The sequence below is a fragment of the Protopterus annectens genome, chromosome 13.part0, assembly GCF_019279795.1.
Source record: "Protopterus annectens isolate FY-2018-M chromosome 13.part0, PAN1.0, whole genome shotgun sequence".
NCBI lineage: Eukaryota > Metazoa > Chordata > Ceratodontiformes > Protopteridae > Protopterus > Protopterus annectens.
The window spans coordinates 93438298-93456105 of NC_056747.1; the positions used below are offsets into that span (position 1 = coordinate 93438298).

At 39.9% G+C, this 17808-nt stretch overlaps 1 protein-coding gene across 2 annotated transcripts in view; it reads left to right on the forward strand.

Moving 5' to 3' along the window:
- LOC122817610 (cartilage intermediate layer protein 2-like) overlaps positions 1 to 17808 on the forward strand; it is a 193488-nt gene that overhangs the window by 137495 nt on the left and 38185 nt on the right. For both annotated transcript variants that reach the window (XM_044090654.1, XM_044090655.1), the window contains 2 exons: positions 9004 to 9112; positions 15217 to 15374. In XM_044090654.1, the coding sequence (XP_043946589.1) occupies positions 9004 to 9112; positions 15217 to 15374 (267 nt within the window). The remainder of the gene's footprint in view (positions 1 to 9003; positions 9113 to 15216; positions 15375 to 17808) is intronic.

A 17808-nucleotide genomic window follows, 5' to 3' on the forward strand; every position in this document is an offset into this window, starting at 1 on the left:
CAATTGAGGGATAGCAGAAAATAAAAAAATGGCACCACACTTAGTGGTTAAGATGCACAACAATTTTTTCCCTGCAAACTGCACTGAATCCCACACCAGCACAAATGTTCTCCAGGAAGGGCTGACACAGACAATCAACAGGTATCAGAGCCATGGACTAAAACTGAATGCCAAGAAATGCATAATAGTATCCTTTGGGAAGTCATCCACCCCTGGTAACTATCACATTGACAACATGTCCCTTAAAGATGACCCAGTAGTCAGGGAATAAGGGACACACATAGTAATGTAGCATTTGACCATCACGTGTCCACAGTAGTGAGGAAACCACATCATTGTACACCCCTCAAACAGCTAAAATGGCTTCAACTTCCTCAGCTGCTATGCTTTAATCAACTGACCTTTGCCCACAAAAGTCCTCCATCAACCAGATAAAACCCCTGCGCTCCAAAAGCACATACAGCCATACACCACCTCTAGATCCCTACTCTCCAGCAATAAACTCTTCCTAGACATCACCAAAGCAAACAATTTAGCTGGTGGATCACGTTTTGCAAACTATATACCAAAACTGTGGAATAAACTACCAACTTCACTTGCTTTAAACTGCTCCTCAGTACAATTTAAAAAACCTCTAAAAAAATCTCAAAAATACCTGGCTGTGTCCCTGCAACTCACCAGGATAGCCAATTTCTCCTGCCCCTGTAACTAGAAATTCCTTCTGACTCTTTTTTTTTGTTTCTGTAACTAGAATTTTCTTCTGAATTATTTTTCGTACCACTATCAGTCTTAATCACATGCAATAAGATATTGTCTCCACCACTGAATTGTTATAACTACATTGCAAATGTAAATGTCAGATTGCTATACGTACATTGAAAATGTAAATGTATACTTCCCAGGAATTATACTTGCCAAAATATTTGTTTTTTGTGAGAACTGCTACTATTTCTTCCATGTATTTGTTCTTCTGTATTGTTTCTATAATGTATAACTAGAGCTTTTTTCCTGGGCCTCCACTGAAAAAAGACACGTTTTACATTTGTCCCAGTAAACAAATGTAAAATAAAATAAACAAACACATTCTGTGTTGCACAACTTATAAACAAATGTATGGCAGCTAGTCCAAGAAAGTCATTCCACTGTATTCAGCATTCATCAGACCTGTCATTGAGTACAATGCCCTCTTTCGTATGTACCTAACCAGGCATATCCAACAAATTTGTGGGAGATGCAATTATATTAAGAACCTAGAGCAATGCTCTCTCCCTTGCAAGCCAGGTACTGAGAAGATTGTCAACACAAACACCACCCACACCTACACAACACACACCCACATATGCGGAGGTCCTCAACAAAAACATACCCAAACAAAAGAGACCTCTGAGGCAACAACCCAAACAAACTCCACTGCCTACCACACCACATACCACACACCTGTGTCTCACAGCCACGAAGACCTAAACATAAACCCAACATATTAGTCATAGGATACTCCATTGTGAGACACACAGATGTGCCCTTCACCAGACTGGATAAGGATAAAGTCACGGTTAGTTGTTTGTCAGGTGCCAGAATCTGCCATATCACCCATTCACTCAAGTCTCTCAACAACAGGTACTGTTATAACTTTGTCATAGTCTATGTTGGTGTGAATGACTTTCAACATATCTCCCTTGACTACATGAAGACAGACAGTATCGAATTTACTGAATATGTGTCCTAGGCATGTATTTTCCTAGCCTTAAGCAGCATTCTACTATCACCCATAATGATGCCTCAATATAAACAGAAAATTATTGACTTTAAAAATTGGTTTCGTTTCTGGTGTCATTCCAAGGGGATCCAGTAACCTGACAGCCTGGGAAGACATGATTGACAAACCACGATGCTTTGCAAGACATGGCCTGCATCTGTCTCCCTTGTACTTCAGGCTCCTGGCAAAGGCTCTTGCCTCCCCACTAGTGCTTTTTTTAGGCAATGCCATGAGGTCAAAACTACCAGCATGAAAATTTAATCAAAATGCAAATTAAAGGTCATACTGCTAAATGCTAGGAGTCTAAACATGAAACTGCTCTCATTGCAAGCATTCTTAACCCTGGAAGATGCTGATAGTTGTGCAGTCACAGAAACCAGGTTCAACGCCACAGAGAGCAACCCAGCCATACTAGGTTCCTCATCCTATCGTACAATCAAACCCCAAACCGTGAGCAGCAAAGCAAAAGGAGGTGGAGTTGCAATATATATAAAAGATGGGTCCATATTATATGTTCGGAGTTTCAAAACTTTGAACCTCATATAATCAAACTTATATGAGCGAAATTTTAAAACTTCGAACATGTAATAAAAAAAAAAAAACCTTTCCTGAATGCAATGAGCAGGCTTGTAAGGGCATCAGAGCGAATAGCCTAGTAACTTCTTATGATCCCATGATCCTGAATGGAACGTCCACAAAGGTGCCTCACTAAAAGAATACAGGGGGTATCTAAAATGTCCTATGCAGACCACCTCAAGGCTCCATCTCTGTATTCTGCCTCCTACAGGCTGTTAAAGGGAGATTTATGCCTGGCATGAAGGGCATTGTTAGACCCCAATATGATGTACTTCCTGCATATCCACAAAACAAACAGTACCAGAATTACTCATTCTTAAGACTTAAACCTTGCCTGTGATATAAATAGGACCTTCTGGAGAGAAAGGTATGTATCACAAAGAATACCCCATATCTGGAACAGGCTCCCCATCCATGTGAAGCAGAGTTCCACCCTAACCGAATTCAAGTGTAACTTGACAGCTGGATGAGGAACAGGAAATCCATCCCTGGTTTGGCACCTATGTCTCTAATGGGCACAGGCAACCTGTAAATGGTTCATCTCCCAAGGCCCTGTTTATAAATGTTTCATCTCCCAAGCCCCTGCTTACACTTATCGAGGGTACCGGACTTGTCAGAGATTTGGAATGCACTGTAGGCTTAAAAAGGCCCTTGTGCTCGTTAGCCTAGTAACACCTATGAACCTAATGGTGAAAATTTGGAACTTGATTCTTATACCTGCAGTACTGATAAAATAGTTGTGGTACTGGAATCCTTCATGCAAGACAGTGAAGGAAGCTCTGTTTTTGGTCTTTTAAATGTCATTTGTTGGAGAAAATTTTAACTATAACTGGGTGCTGGCCTAGTGTTTATTTCTGTGCTTCATCTAGAAACTAAATAGATGTGCTTAATTTGTTCTTAGTCTTCTATAAGGTGGATAAGTAGGATCAGCCAATTAGGACAGTCCTTTGTTCCAGGAAATAGCAGGATAGCATTGTGGTTTATCATGCATTCATTTCAGAAAGAATAAACTGTGCAATAGTAAAACTAAGGGTAACTGTCAGGAAATGGTTAGAGTTAAAATCAAGATCCAGGTCACTTACATGTCACCAACCTACTTTAGAGAAGGAATCTTATATTACCTCATCCAGGTCTGTCCTTCAGGTGAGGCTTGAGAAACAGTGACTTAAAATATGAACATCTTGCCTGTCATTTGAGTATAAACCTATCAGTGTTTTGAGTTTGGAGCTTTGACTATGATCTCAAAGTGAGATACTGTTTGTTTTCCTTTTTTGCACGACTGAAGACAAGAATGTACATATAAAAGCTGTATAACAAACAGTATCTCACGGCCAGTCACTGTTCTGCCATATCATCTGACTCGTTACTACCACTCGGTCCATTCTGTATAAGTTTATAGGGGATTACTAGGTTAATGGTTCAAGACCGCTTACAAGCCTAGCCAGATTTATCAAGACTTTACCCAATTTTCTCTCCCACGGGGAGAAATAATAAGGGTCAGCAAGTGGGGTTTACATAAGCAGATACCTCAGTCTGGCAAGTCACTATTCTTGCCTGAAACTTTCTTTAATAAAAGGAGAGTGACCACAACTCTCTCGGACAAGGGCAGTCATTACTAAATACAATCCTGGATACTGACTAGAGCATCTACGGCATTACTTTGGGAAGAAACGGCTAGGCTTGAAATGACCTCCTGGTTGATAGTCTAGTAAACTCCTATGATCCTATGAAAAGGAGCCACAGTTTCTGGTGGAAGGGTATAGAACTAGATGAATGCTTTACACAGTAACTGAATATTGCAGAACATTTCTTTAATTCTATCTTATTTATTTATTTTATTTGTTTAAGTTTGATGACTGGGAAAGTCCATTGGGTCAAGAAGAGCCTGTTTTCAGTGGAGGCCCGGGGAGAAAAGCTCCACAATAATTGTAAGTTATGTTTCACATGTTACAAAAGGACATAGTTCATACAGCTAATTAAACATTTACAGATAAGCTCCATGATATTTGCAATTGGCTTATCACAATGGTACACAAATGAAAAGACATAATTCAATACAGAAATTTCAACATTTACATAATGTGAATATTTTTGTTATAAACTCAATTGTAGGTTTAACATGTCAAAATATATAGCTACTAGCCATTAGTAGGTTAGGAAAATATTATGCATGGAGAGGGTAATAGTATATTTGAGATTGGAAAGTATAGTACAATAAATATTAGAGAGAAAATTAGTTTTTAGTAGGGGAGGGATTGCTTGGGTGGGATGAAGTAATAGTAGAGGTAGTTGGATGAGTCAGCACAAGGTGGAATGGGGGGGTTAAGTTGGAGTGTGACAAGGGCATTCCCATTTGGAAGAAAGATGGGAGAGTAGCTGAGATTTGAAATGTATATGGCTAGGTAGGTTGCATAGGTGTGTGTGGGGAGAGAGTTCCACTGTTTAGCTAAGGAGTGGGACAGCAGTAGATGGCCAGGAGGTTGTGCAGATTTGTGGACCTGAAAGAGATTTTGTTTTTTGGATCTGTGTTTGAGCGGTTGGGAATGTAAGGTTTTAAGGAAGTAGCGAGAGCTGGGCAGTTGGCAGGTTTAAAGATGAGCTTGTGGACAATGGTGAGTTGTAGGTAACTGAGGAAGTTGGGTAGTTCAAGCCAGTTGAGGGTAAGGAGGGAGTAGCAGTGGTGGGATGAGTTTTTTGAATTGGTTGCAAATTTGGAGATCTTGTGGTAGCAGGATTCACGTTTGGACCGAAGGCCAAGAAGGAGACTGGTGAAAAGAGGGGCACCATACATAAGGGAGGGGAGTATGAAGGTGGATGCAAGTGTTTGATGGGTAGAGGGGCTAAGGAAGCAGTTGTGCCTGTAGAGGAGACCTAACTTTTGGTGTTTTTTTTTAATTGCGGAGTGGATGTGGGTGTCAAATTTTAGTTCAGTTGATAGTTTAGCTATGCAGTCTATGAAGAATGAGCTGAACTGGCTGGCTGTTTCAAGGTTGGAGAGGTTGGGGTCTGGACAAGGGATTCCTTTGTTGTCAGGATGCAGCATGGATGAGATGGAGTCCCAGACTTTTTTGGGAGTTTGTGAAGTGCAAGGACTGGAGTTTGGAGTAGTGGGCTTTGCGATATTTAATTATTAGTTTTTTTGCGGAGTTTCGTAGTTGCTTATACTCTAGGAGGGTGTTAGGGTTTTAATGTTTTTGATATTGTTTCCAGTTTTTGTCCCTTTGGTGCAAGGCTAGTTTAGTATCTTTTGATAACCATGGGCAGGGATTGGTTTTGATGCGTTTGGTTCGGGGGGGGGGGCTTGCTGATTGGGAAGGGTTAGGAATGAGTGGCTAAAGTAGGAAACAGCATAATCTAGAGGAAGGGTTTTTAGATGGGACCAGTCAGTATGCTTTAAGCATTTGGAGAAAGTTAGAGGGTTGAAAGAGGAGAAGTTGCGGGTTTGGATGTAGTGGTGTTGTTTATACATTGGAGATGGGAGACAGTCAGCGAAGGCTGGTAGGTGATCCCTGAGAGGATTAGGTAATGTTCCAGCTTTGGTGATAAGGTTTGGGTGAGTTGCTAGGATCCAGTCAATGATGGTACCCAGAGGTACCATCTTGATTTGGTCTGGTTGGAGATTGTATTAGTTGGGAGAAGTTGTACAGGTTGATTGTGTGGGATGGGGCTTCAGAGTTAATAGTATTCCAGTTGATTTTGGTTATCAGCGAGTATATAGGTTTCATTTTTTATAATGAAGGAGAACCAGGACAGGATGTTTTCAAGAGTTTTGATATTATCCACAGGGGGAATATAGTGGGCAGTGATACATATAGACTTGTGGTGGTTTATTTTTAGTAAACCTATTATAATTTCAGTGTTGGCAAAGGTTGGTATTTTATTGGAGTAGGGAGTTATGGTATAAGAGTTGGGGTAGATTATTGCTACTCCACCTCCTTTTTTGTGGGCTCTGTTGTTACGAATGATTTGGAAACCTGGTGGTAGGATTTCGCTATCTTTTATATAGGTTTTCAGCCAGGTTTCAGAAACAGTGGTAATGTCAGGGTGGTTATGAGAGAGCCAGACATGGAGGCTAGGGATTTTGTTTTTTAGTCTTTGTGCATTAAGTGTTGTAAGGTGAATGGACTTTGAGTTTGTGGTTTGAGTGGAGGGTTTGGTGAGATTGATGTTAGAGATGGGTCCGGGGTTGGGGTGGATGTCACCGGCTAGTGTGAGAGAGGTGTGGTGGAGTAGAAGAGTGGGCCAGTGTGCTGGGCAAGGGTAGCCTGGGTTGAGTGAGAGTAGTGATTTTCTGGTACCACATTTAAGAGGGAATTACAGGGGGGGTTGGGTTGTGAGCAGTTTTGGTTTGAAAAAATAGACTGGGTTAGAGGTAAAGAGTTCGTGTGAGATGGATGAGTAGGATGGAAAGTAAGGTTGATAGTAAGATGTAGTGGAGTGTGTGTGAGAGTTATGACAAGGGTTGGGAAAAAGTGTGAGATAGGTAAGAGAAGAGAGAGAGAGAGAGAGAGAGAGAGCAGTAGGGCAAATGGGGTTATATGGAGAGATGTTATGAAGGGCATTGTAGGAGGGAGTGGATGTTTGGGGTGATGTAGATATACAGGTGGGTGGGGTTTGGCTTAGGCATATTGTGACTGGAGAGGTGTTGGGTGGGGAGGAGTCAGGGGATGTATAAAAAGTACAGATTGTGGGGGCGGATGGTATTTTGGGGCAGGGTAGGTGATCAGAGTGAGCCCAAAGGGCATGGGCTACACCTTCCCAGAGGAGGAGCAGCCGCCAAACAGAAAACAATCAGTGAGAAGGTTAGCAACTACAGAAATAGGGTGGCCTATTGTTTTGGTTTGAATGTTATCTCTCTGTTTGTTTTTATTATTTATGCAGCAATGAGGAGCTGCAGTTCACTGAGAAGTAGGAAGATAATGTAGTTATGCCAGGAGTTTTAGAAAGGGACATGCAGCAAGTGCACACTACTGAGGGATGCCCATGGGACAGACAGAAACAGAGTTTTGAACTGTAAACCTGTCATGCCAATTGTTGTATTTATCGTGCCTTGCTGCTGGATCGCTCCTTGATTCTTCCTACTTTTGCCGTACTTAAGTGCTGTGTGCTGCTGGATCGCTCCTTGATTCTTCCTACTTTTGCCGTACTTAATAAAGTGCTGTGTACTGCTGGATCGCTCCTTGATTCTTCCTACTTTTGCCGTACTTAATAAAGTGCTGTGTACTGCTGGATCGCTCCTTGATTCTTCCTACTTTTGCCGTACTTAATAAAGTGCTGTGTGCTGCTGGATCGCTCCTTGATTCTTCCTACTTTTGCCGTACTTAATAAAATGCTGTGTGCTGCTGGATCGCTCCTTGATTCTTCCTACTTTTGCTGTACTTAATAAAGTGCTGTGCTCTTTATTACTTGCAAGCAGGATAGTCACATGGGAACCTCACTCTTCACATAAGCACCATTCATTCATTTATCAGCTGAAACTACGGTTCATGATTTTCACACAAGTATACTGAAATGATAAACTGCACCTAAAGTAGCAAATAGTTTCTGTCTAAAAATTTTTATTTAATTTATTTTTAATTAGATAAATCTGTCAGGCACAAGTGCCTCTTTTCAGGGGTGACCCAGGAACAATGATCAAGTGACTTGCTCAGAATCACACAATAGGCAAATGGAGACTGAGGGAATCAAACCCAGAAATACAGGTTGAATTTCAGCAAGAGCTCATGTCCTTAATCATCTGTGTTAACTGCCGGATCAGAACTCATGCCAGGAACCCATTGCTGCATCAGGAACTAAAAATGATCAGCAAAGTCTTCATTAAGCGGTGCAAAGACATTATGGTAAAATATAAAGACTACAGAGAAATTAATACAAATCCTCTCAACAGCCTTCTTAATGCATGGTATGCAGCCACCATTAAGCAAGGCTAGCAAACTACAAAGATGTGTACCAACTTCAGACACTAGTTAAGGGAGCAATAATTCTGCTTGTCCCTTTTGCTTGTGTCTTTACCAGCATTCAGTTTAATGACATTTGCAAACATTAAGCAAAACATATGCTTTATACACTGTTCCATAACATTATAAAATATTTATTATTAAACAGCATGAAAAAAAAAACACAACTGTTGCAGAATGAGAGGTACTGATTAAAGATCTTATATTTTATAGATGCAGAGAGGTACCAAATGTACCTAAAACTAATAAACGTTATTTTATGAACTCATTAAGGCAATCTAGGGTTTGAAATTTCATTTCATAGACCAGAAGTGCCAATAAGCATTCTGTATTTATCTTGATGCTTTATGGTATCACAACAACCTAAACTCAGAAGCAAAAGCAACTGCATTTATTCATTGGTGACACAGGAATTTGTTGATAAGAATATTTGTTAAAAAATCTTGGATGTAGTTCTGTTATAATGAAATATGTCTAAAAGTCCGAACATAGAATGTAATAATTTCCCCACAAAATAAATAAATAAATAAACAAATAAACAAATAAATAAAAATAAAAAAATTAATGTCTGGAGTACATTTTATTGTAAGAGGTGTTTGCCTTTATTTGAACTACAGTGAGAATATTGATTTTCATTGCAGATGATGCAGAATATTTAAGAGAATTGTTGACATTTTAGTCATGACAGAAACACATTTTTTTTTTATTTCACAGAGAAGCCTTATATTACATCTCATCCAGAATCAAAGACTCGAATGGAGGGCCAGCGTGTGACATTATGCTGCAAAGCTTCAGGAAACCCAGAACCAGACAAGTATTACTGGTAAGCTGTTACATGCAACTGGTTTAGCCTGCCTGTGACATGGAGAGAGAAAAAGCTACAGGGGGGAAAGCTGTCTGGACTTTAATTATATAATGAGAAGGACATCCTGCTGAATTAAAGGACTTCCTTTGCTAAGTATTTAATATATGCTTAATCTTAAAACAGTATCACAAAAATGTGCAATTTTTTTTATCTTCATTTGATGTAAAACGTTACTCCTGCACTTACACATCTACAACAATACACGTATCCTTTATTTTCATTAATATTCTTTCAATAATCTATCTGTAGGAGCCATACAATTCTGTGACTGCCAGCAGTGAAAAAATAAATTTCTGGCCAGTTTATCTGAACAGATCCTCCTACTTCCCTAATGAAATGATCTTAAAGCTGATTGTAAAAAAGCAGGGCAACAGGGAGACAGATCTCTGCACAGGCACAGTATACCAGAAAAAAAAATCAAAGCATATAACTTAGATTGCAATCAAAATAGCATTTTATATTTGGTTTTGTTGTTCAGTAGAGGTTTACTAATTATTGTTTTCAGGCAAGAAACACTGAGAGTTTTATTTTGTAATTGCAACTCCTTGCTATGCTTGGTTGACGTTCCTGTCAAGGTTGTAGCCAGGCATACACTTTGTACTCTACAGAGTACACGTTTTCTTTGCATCACTCAAAACATTGTAATGTTTTAAAGGCCATATTATTTTTACAACATTGTAAATTAATGCCTTGTAACAAGTACATAACTTGCTTACAGATAGGATTGCACATCTAAAAACATCTTTAATAGTTTTAGAGGAAACCTTTGAAAATTATGTCTACATTTATTAACTGCAAAAGGGGCAAGATTTTGAAAGATCTGCCCATTTGTTTGAAATGCCAGGTGGGTTTGGGGGCAATAAAAAGAGTCTGTGAGTAGAAAATTGATTTTTCTGGCTGCATCCCTGCCCCTTCCTTAGTTAGAGCGTCACTCCCACGAACTTTCTCTTCCTATCATACAGTGTCATTTAATCCTTATTTCTGGTTATATTTTGCTGACAAGATCATCAGTCACCAGTCACCATATACTTTGCAGGTGATTTGGTCAGTGAGCTGCCATGATTACATTCAAGCTTACCCTGTTGGCCCCGCCCCCTCTTCATGCTGACATCAGATTTAAGGTAGAGCTGAGCAATAAGCCATGGTTACTGGAAGTGGTTCCATCTCTGGCCAAAGGGCAGGTACATTCACAGCCCTCCAGGTCATTCCACCAAACTGCAGTTGTCTGTTGCAGGCTTCATCAAAGCTACAGTGAGTGTCCTAGCCCCACCAAATTGTCAATCCTTGACCCTTAGGAAAAGTTATCAGGGGTCAGTTTTTCTCAGCCATGACTTCTAATTCGAATCCTACAACTACCTTACAACTTGCCCACTTATAAATCTGACTTACTTCTAATTCCGCTCCTGTTTAACACAATCCAGACAACCGCTATCACTGAGTCTGTCCCACAACTAACAAGAACTGCAAGATCAGAACATTTAATTGTGATTCTGCATGTGAGACCCTCATCAGACCCAGCCATTCTGCGTGGTCAGTATACCCTCATCAGACCCAGCCATTCTGCATGGTCAATATTCTTCTCCTTGCTTTTCATCCTGGTCATAATGCTGAAAAATAACAATGCTTTTTCTCCATGCCTTCTGTACTTTGGAATATTATGACTGCCATAACATCCAAGTCTCACATGTTTTGTTTCCTCTTTTAACATTTTTCTCTTTCCTTTCTCCTGACCACAGCTGGTTCATAGTTAAATGAGGCCATAGGCAGGCTACTCAGCCAGGTACCTCTGACAATCTCAATATCCCCTTTCTTGGCCATCTCTCCCCACTTAACATAAAATACTGTATTGCATGATTTAAATAGGTGGTATTCATAACCTATGGTCGCTTTACTTCTACCACCTTTCTACTTTTCAGCTAAAATGTATTTTTTTGTATTAAATCCCAGTTGAAACTTACTATTGTCTATGTCCAAACCCACAACAGGTGTTGACGGAAATGGCTGCTCTGTCCTAACCCACGGCACCATTTTGATACCACCTATGAACAGGTAGAACCTACTTGTAATTCGCAGTCTGCAGTATGACACAAGCAGGTATAGGTTCATAGGTGTGGACTAGGCTAATGGCCCTGGAGCCTGTATAAGCCTAGCCCAAGAAGATTCCATGGCATCATGCCACTCAAAGTTAGCTCCCAGTGCCCCTGTCAAGCAAGGCCACTGAAATGATCCCCAGGTGAACTTCTTATTGCCCATCCAGTCGTCAAGATTTCTCTTAAAAAAGGCCAGTGAAGTGCTCTACTTGACATGAATGGGAAGTTTGTTCCAGAGTATGGGAATTCTCTGGGTTAGGAACTTGTCTCTCCAGCATGTTCTGTTTATTGTGGTAATAATAGCACATAGGACATGTGTCTAAGGCCTAAGATCCTCTTAGTGAGGTATTTTTGTGGCCTTTCCAGTTGTTGTATGTGTCTAGTGAGGTACATACCAAATGGGGCATTGTATTGTAATAATAGGTCTAATGTGGGATGAGTAGAGAGAAATTATGACCTCTTTCTTCCTGGATGAGAAACCTTTTGTAATGAGATGTGCCACATAGAAGGAATTTCTGACTACAGTGGCAATGTGGTTATCAAAGGAGAGGTTGCTGTTAACCTGTGTTCCCCAGGTCTCTTATCACACCTTCAGTGTTTAGTGGACTACCGCCTATGTGGTAGTTCATGGGCACCAAATTATTCCTAAAGGGAATGACAATGCACTGTTTGGCATTGAGCTTAAGGCCATGGCTCTGGCACCAGTCATTGGTGTCAGTGAGGCCATTTTGCAGAATGTCTACATCAATTGGAGAATCAGTAATGGCTCCCAGTTTGCAATCATCTGTGAACTTGGTCAGCCAGAGTCCCTTTGCATTGGCTTGAACTACAGATAAGTAGATGCCAAACAGGAGAGGACCTAGGACCGATCCATGTGGGACACCACTTCTAACTGGTCGGTAGTCAGATTTGGAGTCCGCTACTTTCACAGTGTGGGTTCTATCAGTGAGCCAGTTGGCAACCCATCTTATGACATAGGGGTTTATGCCTAGTTTACTGAGTCTATATATAATTCCTGAGTGAGGGATGGTGTCGAAGGCCTTGGCAAGATCTAGGTAGGCTGTGTGAACTACCTTGCCCTCATCCACAGCTCTGGTGACAGACTCAAAGAAGTCTATCAGGTTGAGCAGGCATGATCTACCTTTCACAAACCCAAACTGCGTGGGGTCCAGAGTTTGGAGTATTTCTATTGCCAACATGACAGGTATTTCACAAACTGCTGACCTGAGGTGTATCCTTTACTGTCTTCTAGCTCTGACCTGTGTTTCACTTGTATATCTTAATTTCCCTATTAATCTCCTTTAGCAGTGCCAAAGGCCTTGCTGGTGTCCAGACACATCACTGACATGTGGCTCTTGCTGTCCATCTTAGTGATAATTCAGTTACAGAACTAACTCTCTTATGTGAATTCATCCTGTTGCTGATTTGCAAGAGAATCAGGATTTTGAGACGCTGTCATAAGTGATCATGATATCCACTGCACTGGAAATAAGAACAGCTGTCCTGTAATTGTCCAGTTCCATCCTAATCTCACTATTTGTTTGTTACCCTTCTGCTTAATTGTTTAGGTTTAATGCTGTGCCCTTGTCCATTGGACTATCTCATTTTAAAGTTTGGGGCCAGAGTGGCAGCTAAGGGCATCAGGGGGAGGGGGTCATCACAGCACTGACTACTTCCAGCGGGAGAGTTTCTCATTCACGACCCATCCCTTGATTGCCTCCATCTCTGTGTTTACCTGTTACATTTGTGTGCTACTCTTTTCTATGAACCATGCCTTCTCATGGGGTATGCCTAAATAAATGCATTCCCCCTCACGGGGTGGGCACTACCGTCCCTCCCTGCCAACAGCTAAGATGCCCATTCTGCTAAATGAACCCGAGTTGTTTGGGCCACAGCTAGGTCTTTATCCATCTACACCACATTGCTAACTGTTTTCCAAGTCTTGGTACTGCTAAATTAATTAATTAAATAAATAATTTAATTTTGTTGATCAGCTTGGTATTCTGGTCCTCAGCCCAATTTTACCCATAACCCGGGCCAGACAGGTAGTTAAAAATTTTACAAGTTGTTACGTTCTTGTATATCATATAGCAGAGTGTGTGTAATATAATCATTTACAAGGGCAAACAATGTCTGGTGTGAGTACAATACAATTATAGAGCTGTTTCCTATTAAGTGATGCAGGTACTCCAGAGGGCTAAACAATAAACTGCTACTGTCAGAGATTATTATACATTATCCGCATATCAATGACTGTCCAAGTAATCTGCTAGGTGGATGAATTGAGGAGGTCTGTACCAGTTAGAGCTCGATGCTTGATATCATCCCTAGCCCATTTTAAGACCAGGCCACTAAGCACACTGATCCAAGGTGGGCGATTTTTATATACTATGCAGGTTATTAAGCAATCCTGTCATTATAATATTGTCATATTAGCCGACATGAATTTTAATAATATTCCATACATATATTTACAGAACATTTCACACAAGCAACATACAGCCAATGTAAAACTCTATAACAACTGTATTTGCTATATTCCTTTATATTATACAGTACTTATTAGAGATAGACATGATAAGAAGTCGAACATTTCAAAATGTTGCAGTGTCATAATGTAGGATAATGCTTAGCTTTATATAACAATTCTTTTAAGGGAACTCATAAATGCCAGGAACGTTAGTGGTGCTGTTTGTAAAAGAGTATGTCCATCATAGTACCAAGCAAGGTCACAGGCAACAAGTTAGCCACTATAATACAAAATGCTACAGTCACTAATATTCTTTAAAATAAGTGAGAATTTACTGAAACCGTTTTGGTATGCAGACATTATATCATCCTAATGTCCGCAGGCCTTATTCTTACCTTTTGAAATCTAATATTTCAGATATGTTACATTTACAAATAGGATAGAAAAGCAGCTGTGATGCCCCCACAGCAGATTTTTTTTTTGCGTCCTGCAGGTGACAACTCCTTAGAGATACAGATAATGAAAGAAAATTCTGAGGTTGAGATCTAAGATTGTATAATATGTGTTTCAGTAGCCATGTTGCAAGAAAATACAAAATAGTGTGGAGGCAGTTGGTGTGAAGATAACTTGCTTTGGGCTTACAGTCCAAGAATAATATCTTTAAGGAAAAAGAGAATGTGCAAGAACTTATGAACACAATCTGAAAATATGTTGACATTGTTCTTATTAGAGAATGCAATAGATTAATGGAGGAAGTGTCTCACCTCTGATGAAGCTGTTGACGCAGAAACAAAGGTAATTAAATAATGCACAAAGCTGACAGCAGACAATTCCAATGAGGAGCAGGGAAAACGTAGTGTTACATTACGTTAATGGAGTTTATCAGGCAAGAATATGTTGAAAATGGAAAATATATGATGATACTTAAATATCATGAATGTCTCTGTGCTCATCTGCTACTAACTTGGGTTACCACTGTCCTTGGCAATTAAAATAGACATCAATATAATGCACATCTCTGTGTTCATCTACTACTGACTGGGGTTACTACTGTCCTTGGCAACTAAAATAAGCATCAATATAACGCATGTCTCTGTGTTCCTCTATTACTGACTAGAATTAACACTGCCCTTGATGGTGACTAGTACTAACTGATGGTCATGGATGCTGTTCATTCATCAGTTTATCCATTCATGTAACCATCTATTTTGTCAATCACAAATTAATTCATTCAAGAACCTATACCTGATTATTTCATTGCAGTGGTAAAAATATTCTTTAATAGGGATAGCTTTTGGCCTAGAACTAACATCATTGCTTCGGAAAGCAAGAACAGTAGTCCACATAAATAATTAGCAGGTAAAAAGGAAATCATATATAAACTTCCAAAGTTAAGGCATGTTTTAAATCTATGCCTGTCTTACTGATCTGCATCCTTCTGTATGTACTTGAGCTGCATTTTTGAGTACAATTATAATTGAGAATTCCTTGTTTATCTACAGGTACCACAATGGGACACTCTTAGACAGAAAGATTTACAATTATGATGAGAACCTGATCCTGAAGCAGCTGAAGTCGTGGCAGAGGGGAGAATACATCTGCAAAGCAAGCAATGAAATTGGAGTTATAAAGTCATCGCCTGCGTATCTCACTGTACTTGGTACGTAATCTTGGTTCCTGGCTTTTATATTATTATGCACATTGTTATACATCTTGAAGCTCAGTTTTGCCCTCATTTAGCTCAAGAAAAGCTTTTGACTGTCATTTTCATTTGATTGCTTTTTGCCCTCCAGGCTAGGTACTCGCATGTTTTCTATTCTAATAGTCATCCTGGTATTGTACCCATCAGTGTATTATTCATGCCAGTGTTCTGAATGTTACTTCTTGCAGCAATGATGAAATTCAGCTTGGAAGTCCAATAGCTAAGCATGTGGTTAAGGAAGGAATAATACTAAAGGATGTGGATAAGGAAGAGTAATACTAAAGCATGTGGATAAGGAAGAGTAATAATAAAGCATGTGGTTAAGGAATAGTAATACTAAAGCATGTGGATAAGGAAGAGTAATAATAAAGCATGTGGTTAAGGAATAGTAATACTAAAGCATGTGGTTAAGGAAGAGTAATACTAAAGCAATGGATAAGGAAGAGTAATAATAAAGCATGTGGTTAAGGAATAGTAATACTAAAGCATGTGGTTAAGGAAGAGTAATACTAAAGCATGTGGATAAGGAAGAGTAATACTAAAGCATGTGGTTAAGGAATAGTAATACTAAAGCATGTGGTTAAGGAAGAGTAATACTAAAGCATGTGGTTAAGGAAGAGTAATACTAAAGCATGTTGTTAAGGAAGAATAATACTAAAGCATGTGGTTAAGGAAGAGTAATACTAAAGCACGTGGATAAGGAAAAATAATACTAAAGCACGTGGATAAGGAAAAGTAATACTAAAGCATGTGGTTAAGGAAGAGTAATACTAAAGCATGTGGATAAGGAAGAGTAATACTAACGCACGTGGTTAAGGAAGAATAATACTAAAGCATGCGGTTAAGGAAGAGTAATACTAAAGCACATGGTTAAGGAAGAATAATACTAAAGCATGTGGTTAAGGAAGAGTAATACTAAAGCACGTGGTTAAGGAAGAGTAATACTCAAGTATGTGGTTAAGGAACAGTAATACTAAGGCATATGGCTAAGGAAGAGCAATACTAAAGCATGTGGATAAATAAGAGTAATAGTGAAGCACGTGGTTAAACAACAGCAATACTAAAGCATACAGTTAAGGAAGAGTAATACTATTGCTCAGGTATCTGCTTACTTGCTTGCATCTCTCACAGTGCTGTTACATTCATGTTTTCCTGAAAGTACTAAACTTATGGACTTCTTCTGAATATATATATCACATGGGCCTTTCACACACAGGCACCATTTACTGGCATTAGGAAAGGAGACAGTAAAATTGAGATAAATCATGAATACCAACCACTCAAAGTGGGATATGTACAGTCTTCCAGGGAAGTCTAGAGTTCTTTAAATGCAGGTATGGAGCCAAGTCTCTGGCACAGACAGGGACATTTTGTATCCAGGGATGGGTTTGTTTCTCTTGTGGAGAGGGGGCTTCCATATGGATCAAGACTGGGATTTTTTTCTGGGATCATAAAATCCCCCCCCCTCACACTGTGATAGGTTCATAGGTAGGTACTAGGCTATTGGCCCTAGGGCCTATATAAGCCTAGTCAAATGGTACCCTGGCTTTTGCCACCCAAGAAAATATTTTTTCTGTGCCCCTGTCAAGCAGAGCCACAGAAGTGATCCCCGGGGTGAATTTCCTATCTCCCATCCAATCATCAAGATTTTTCTTGAAGACTGCTAATGAGGAGCTTTGTTTGATATAGATAGGTAGTTTGTTCCAGAGTATGGGAAGTCTCTGAGACAGGAATCTATCCCTCCAGTATGTTCTGTTTATTGTGGTGACAAGAATTAGGTCCCTAGAGTGTGTAGCTCGGAGGGATTGGGATTTCTTTACATGGAGCATGTCCAACAGCTCTGGGTTTGACATAGCTTTGTATGTTAGGCAGAGATTGCCTCTGAGTAGGCGATATGCGGCAGAGTAAAGCTGGAGTTTTTTGAGACGGTCTTCGTAGGGCATCTGTTTGAGGCCAGTAATTTTCTTTGTGAGGTATTTCTGTGGCCTTTCCAGTTGTTGTAGATGTCTTGTGAGGTACATACCAAAAGGGGCGTTGTACTCTATAATGAGTCTAATGAGTGATGAGTAGAGGGGAACAATGACCTCTTTTTTCCTGGATGAGAAACATTTTGTGATGAGGTGTGCCACGTAGAAGGATTTCCTGACTACTGTAGCAATGTGATTATCAAAGGAGAGACTACTGTCCACCTGTGTCCCAAGGTCTCATCACACGTTCGGTGTTAAGTAGACTACCGCCTATGTGGTAGTTCATGGGTACAGATTTTTTACCAAAAGGGATGACATTGCACTTTTTGGCATTGAGCTTGAGGCCATGGCTTTGAATCAGGCATCTGTCTCAGTGAGGCCCTTTTGTAGGATGTCTACATCATTAGGAGATTTGATTATGGCTC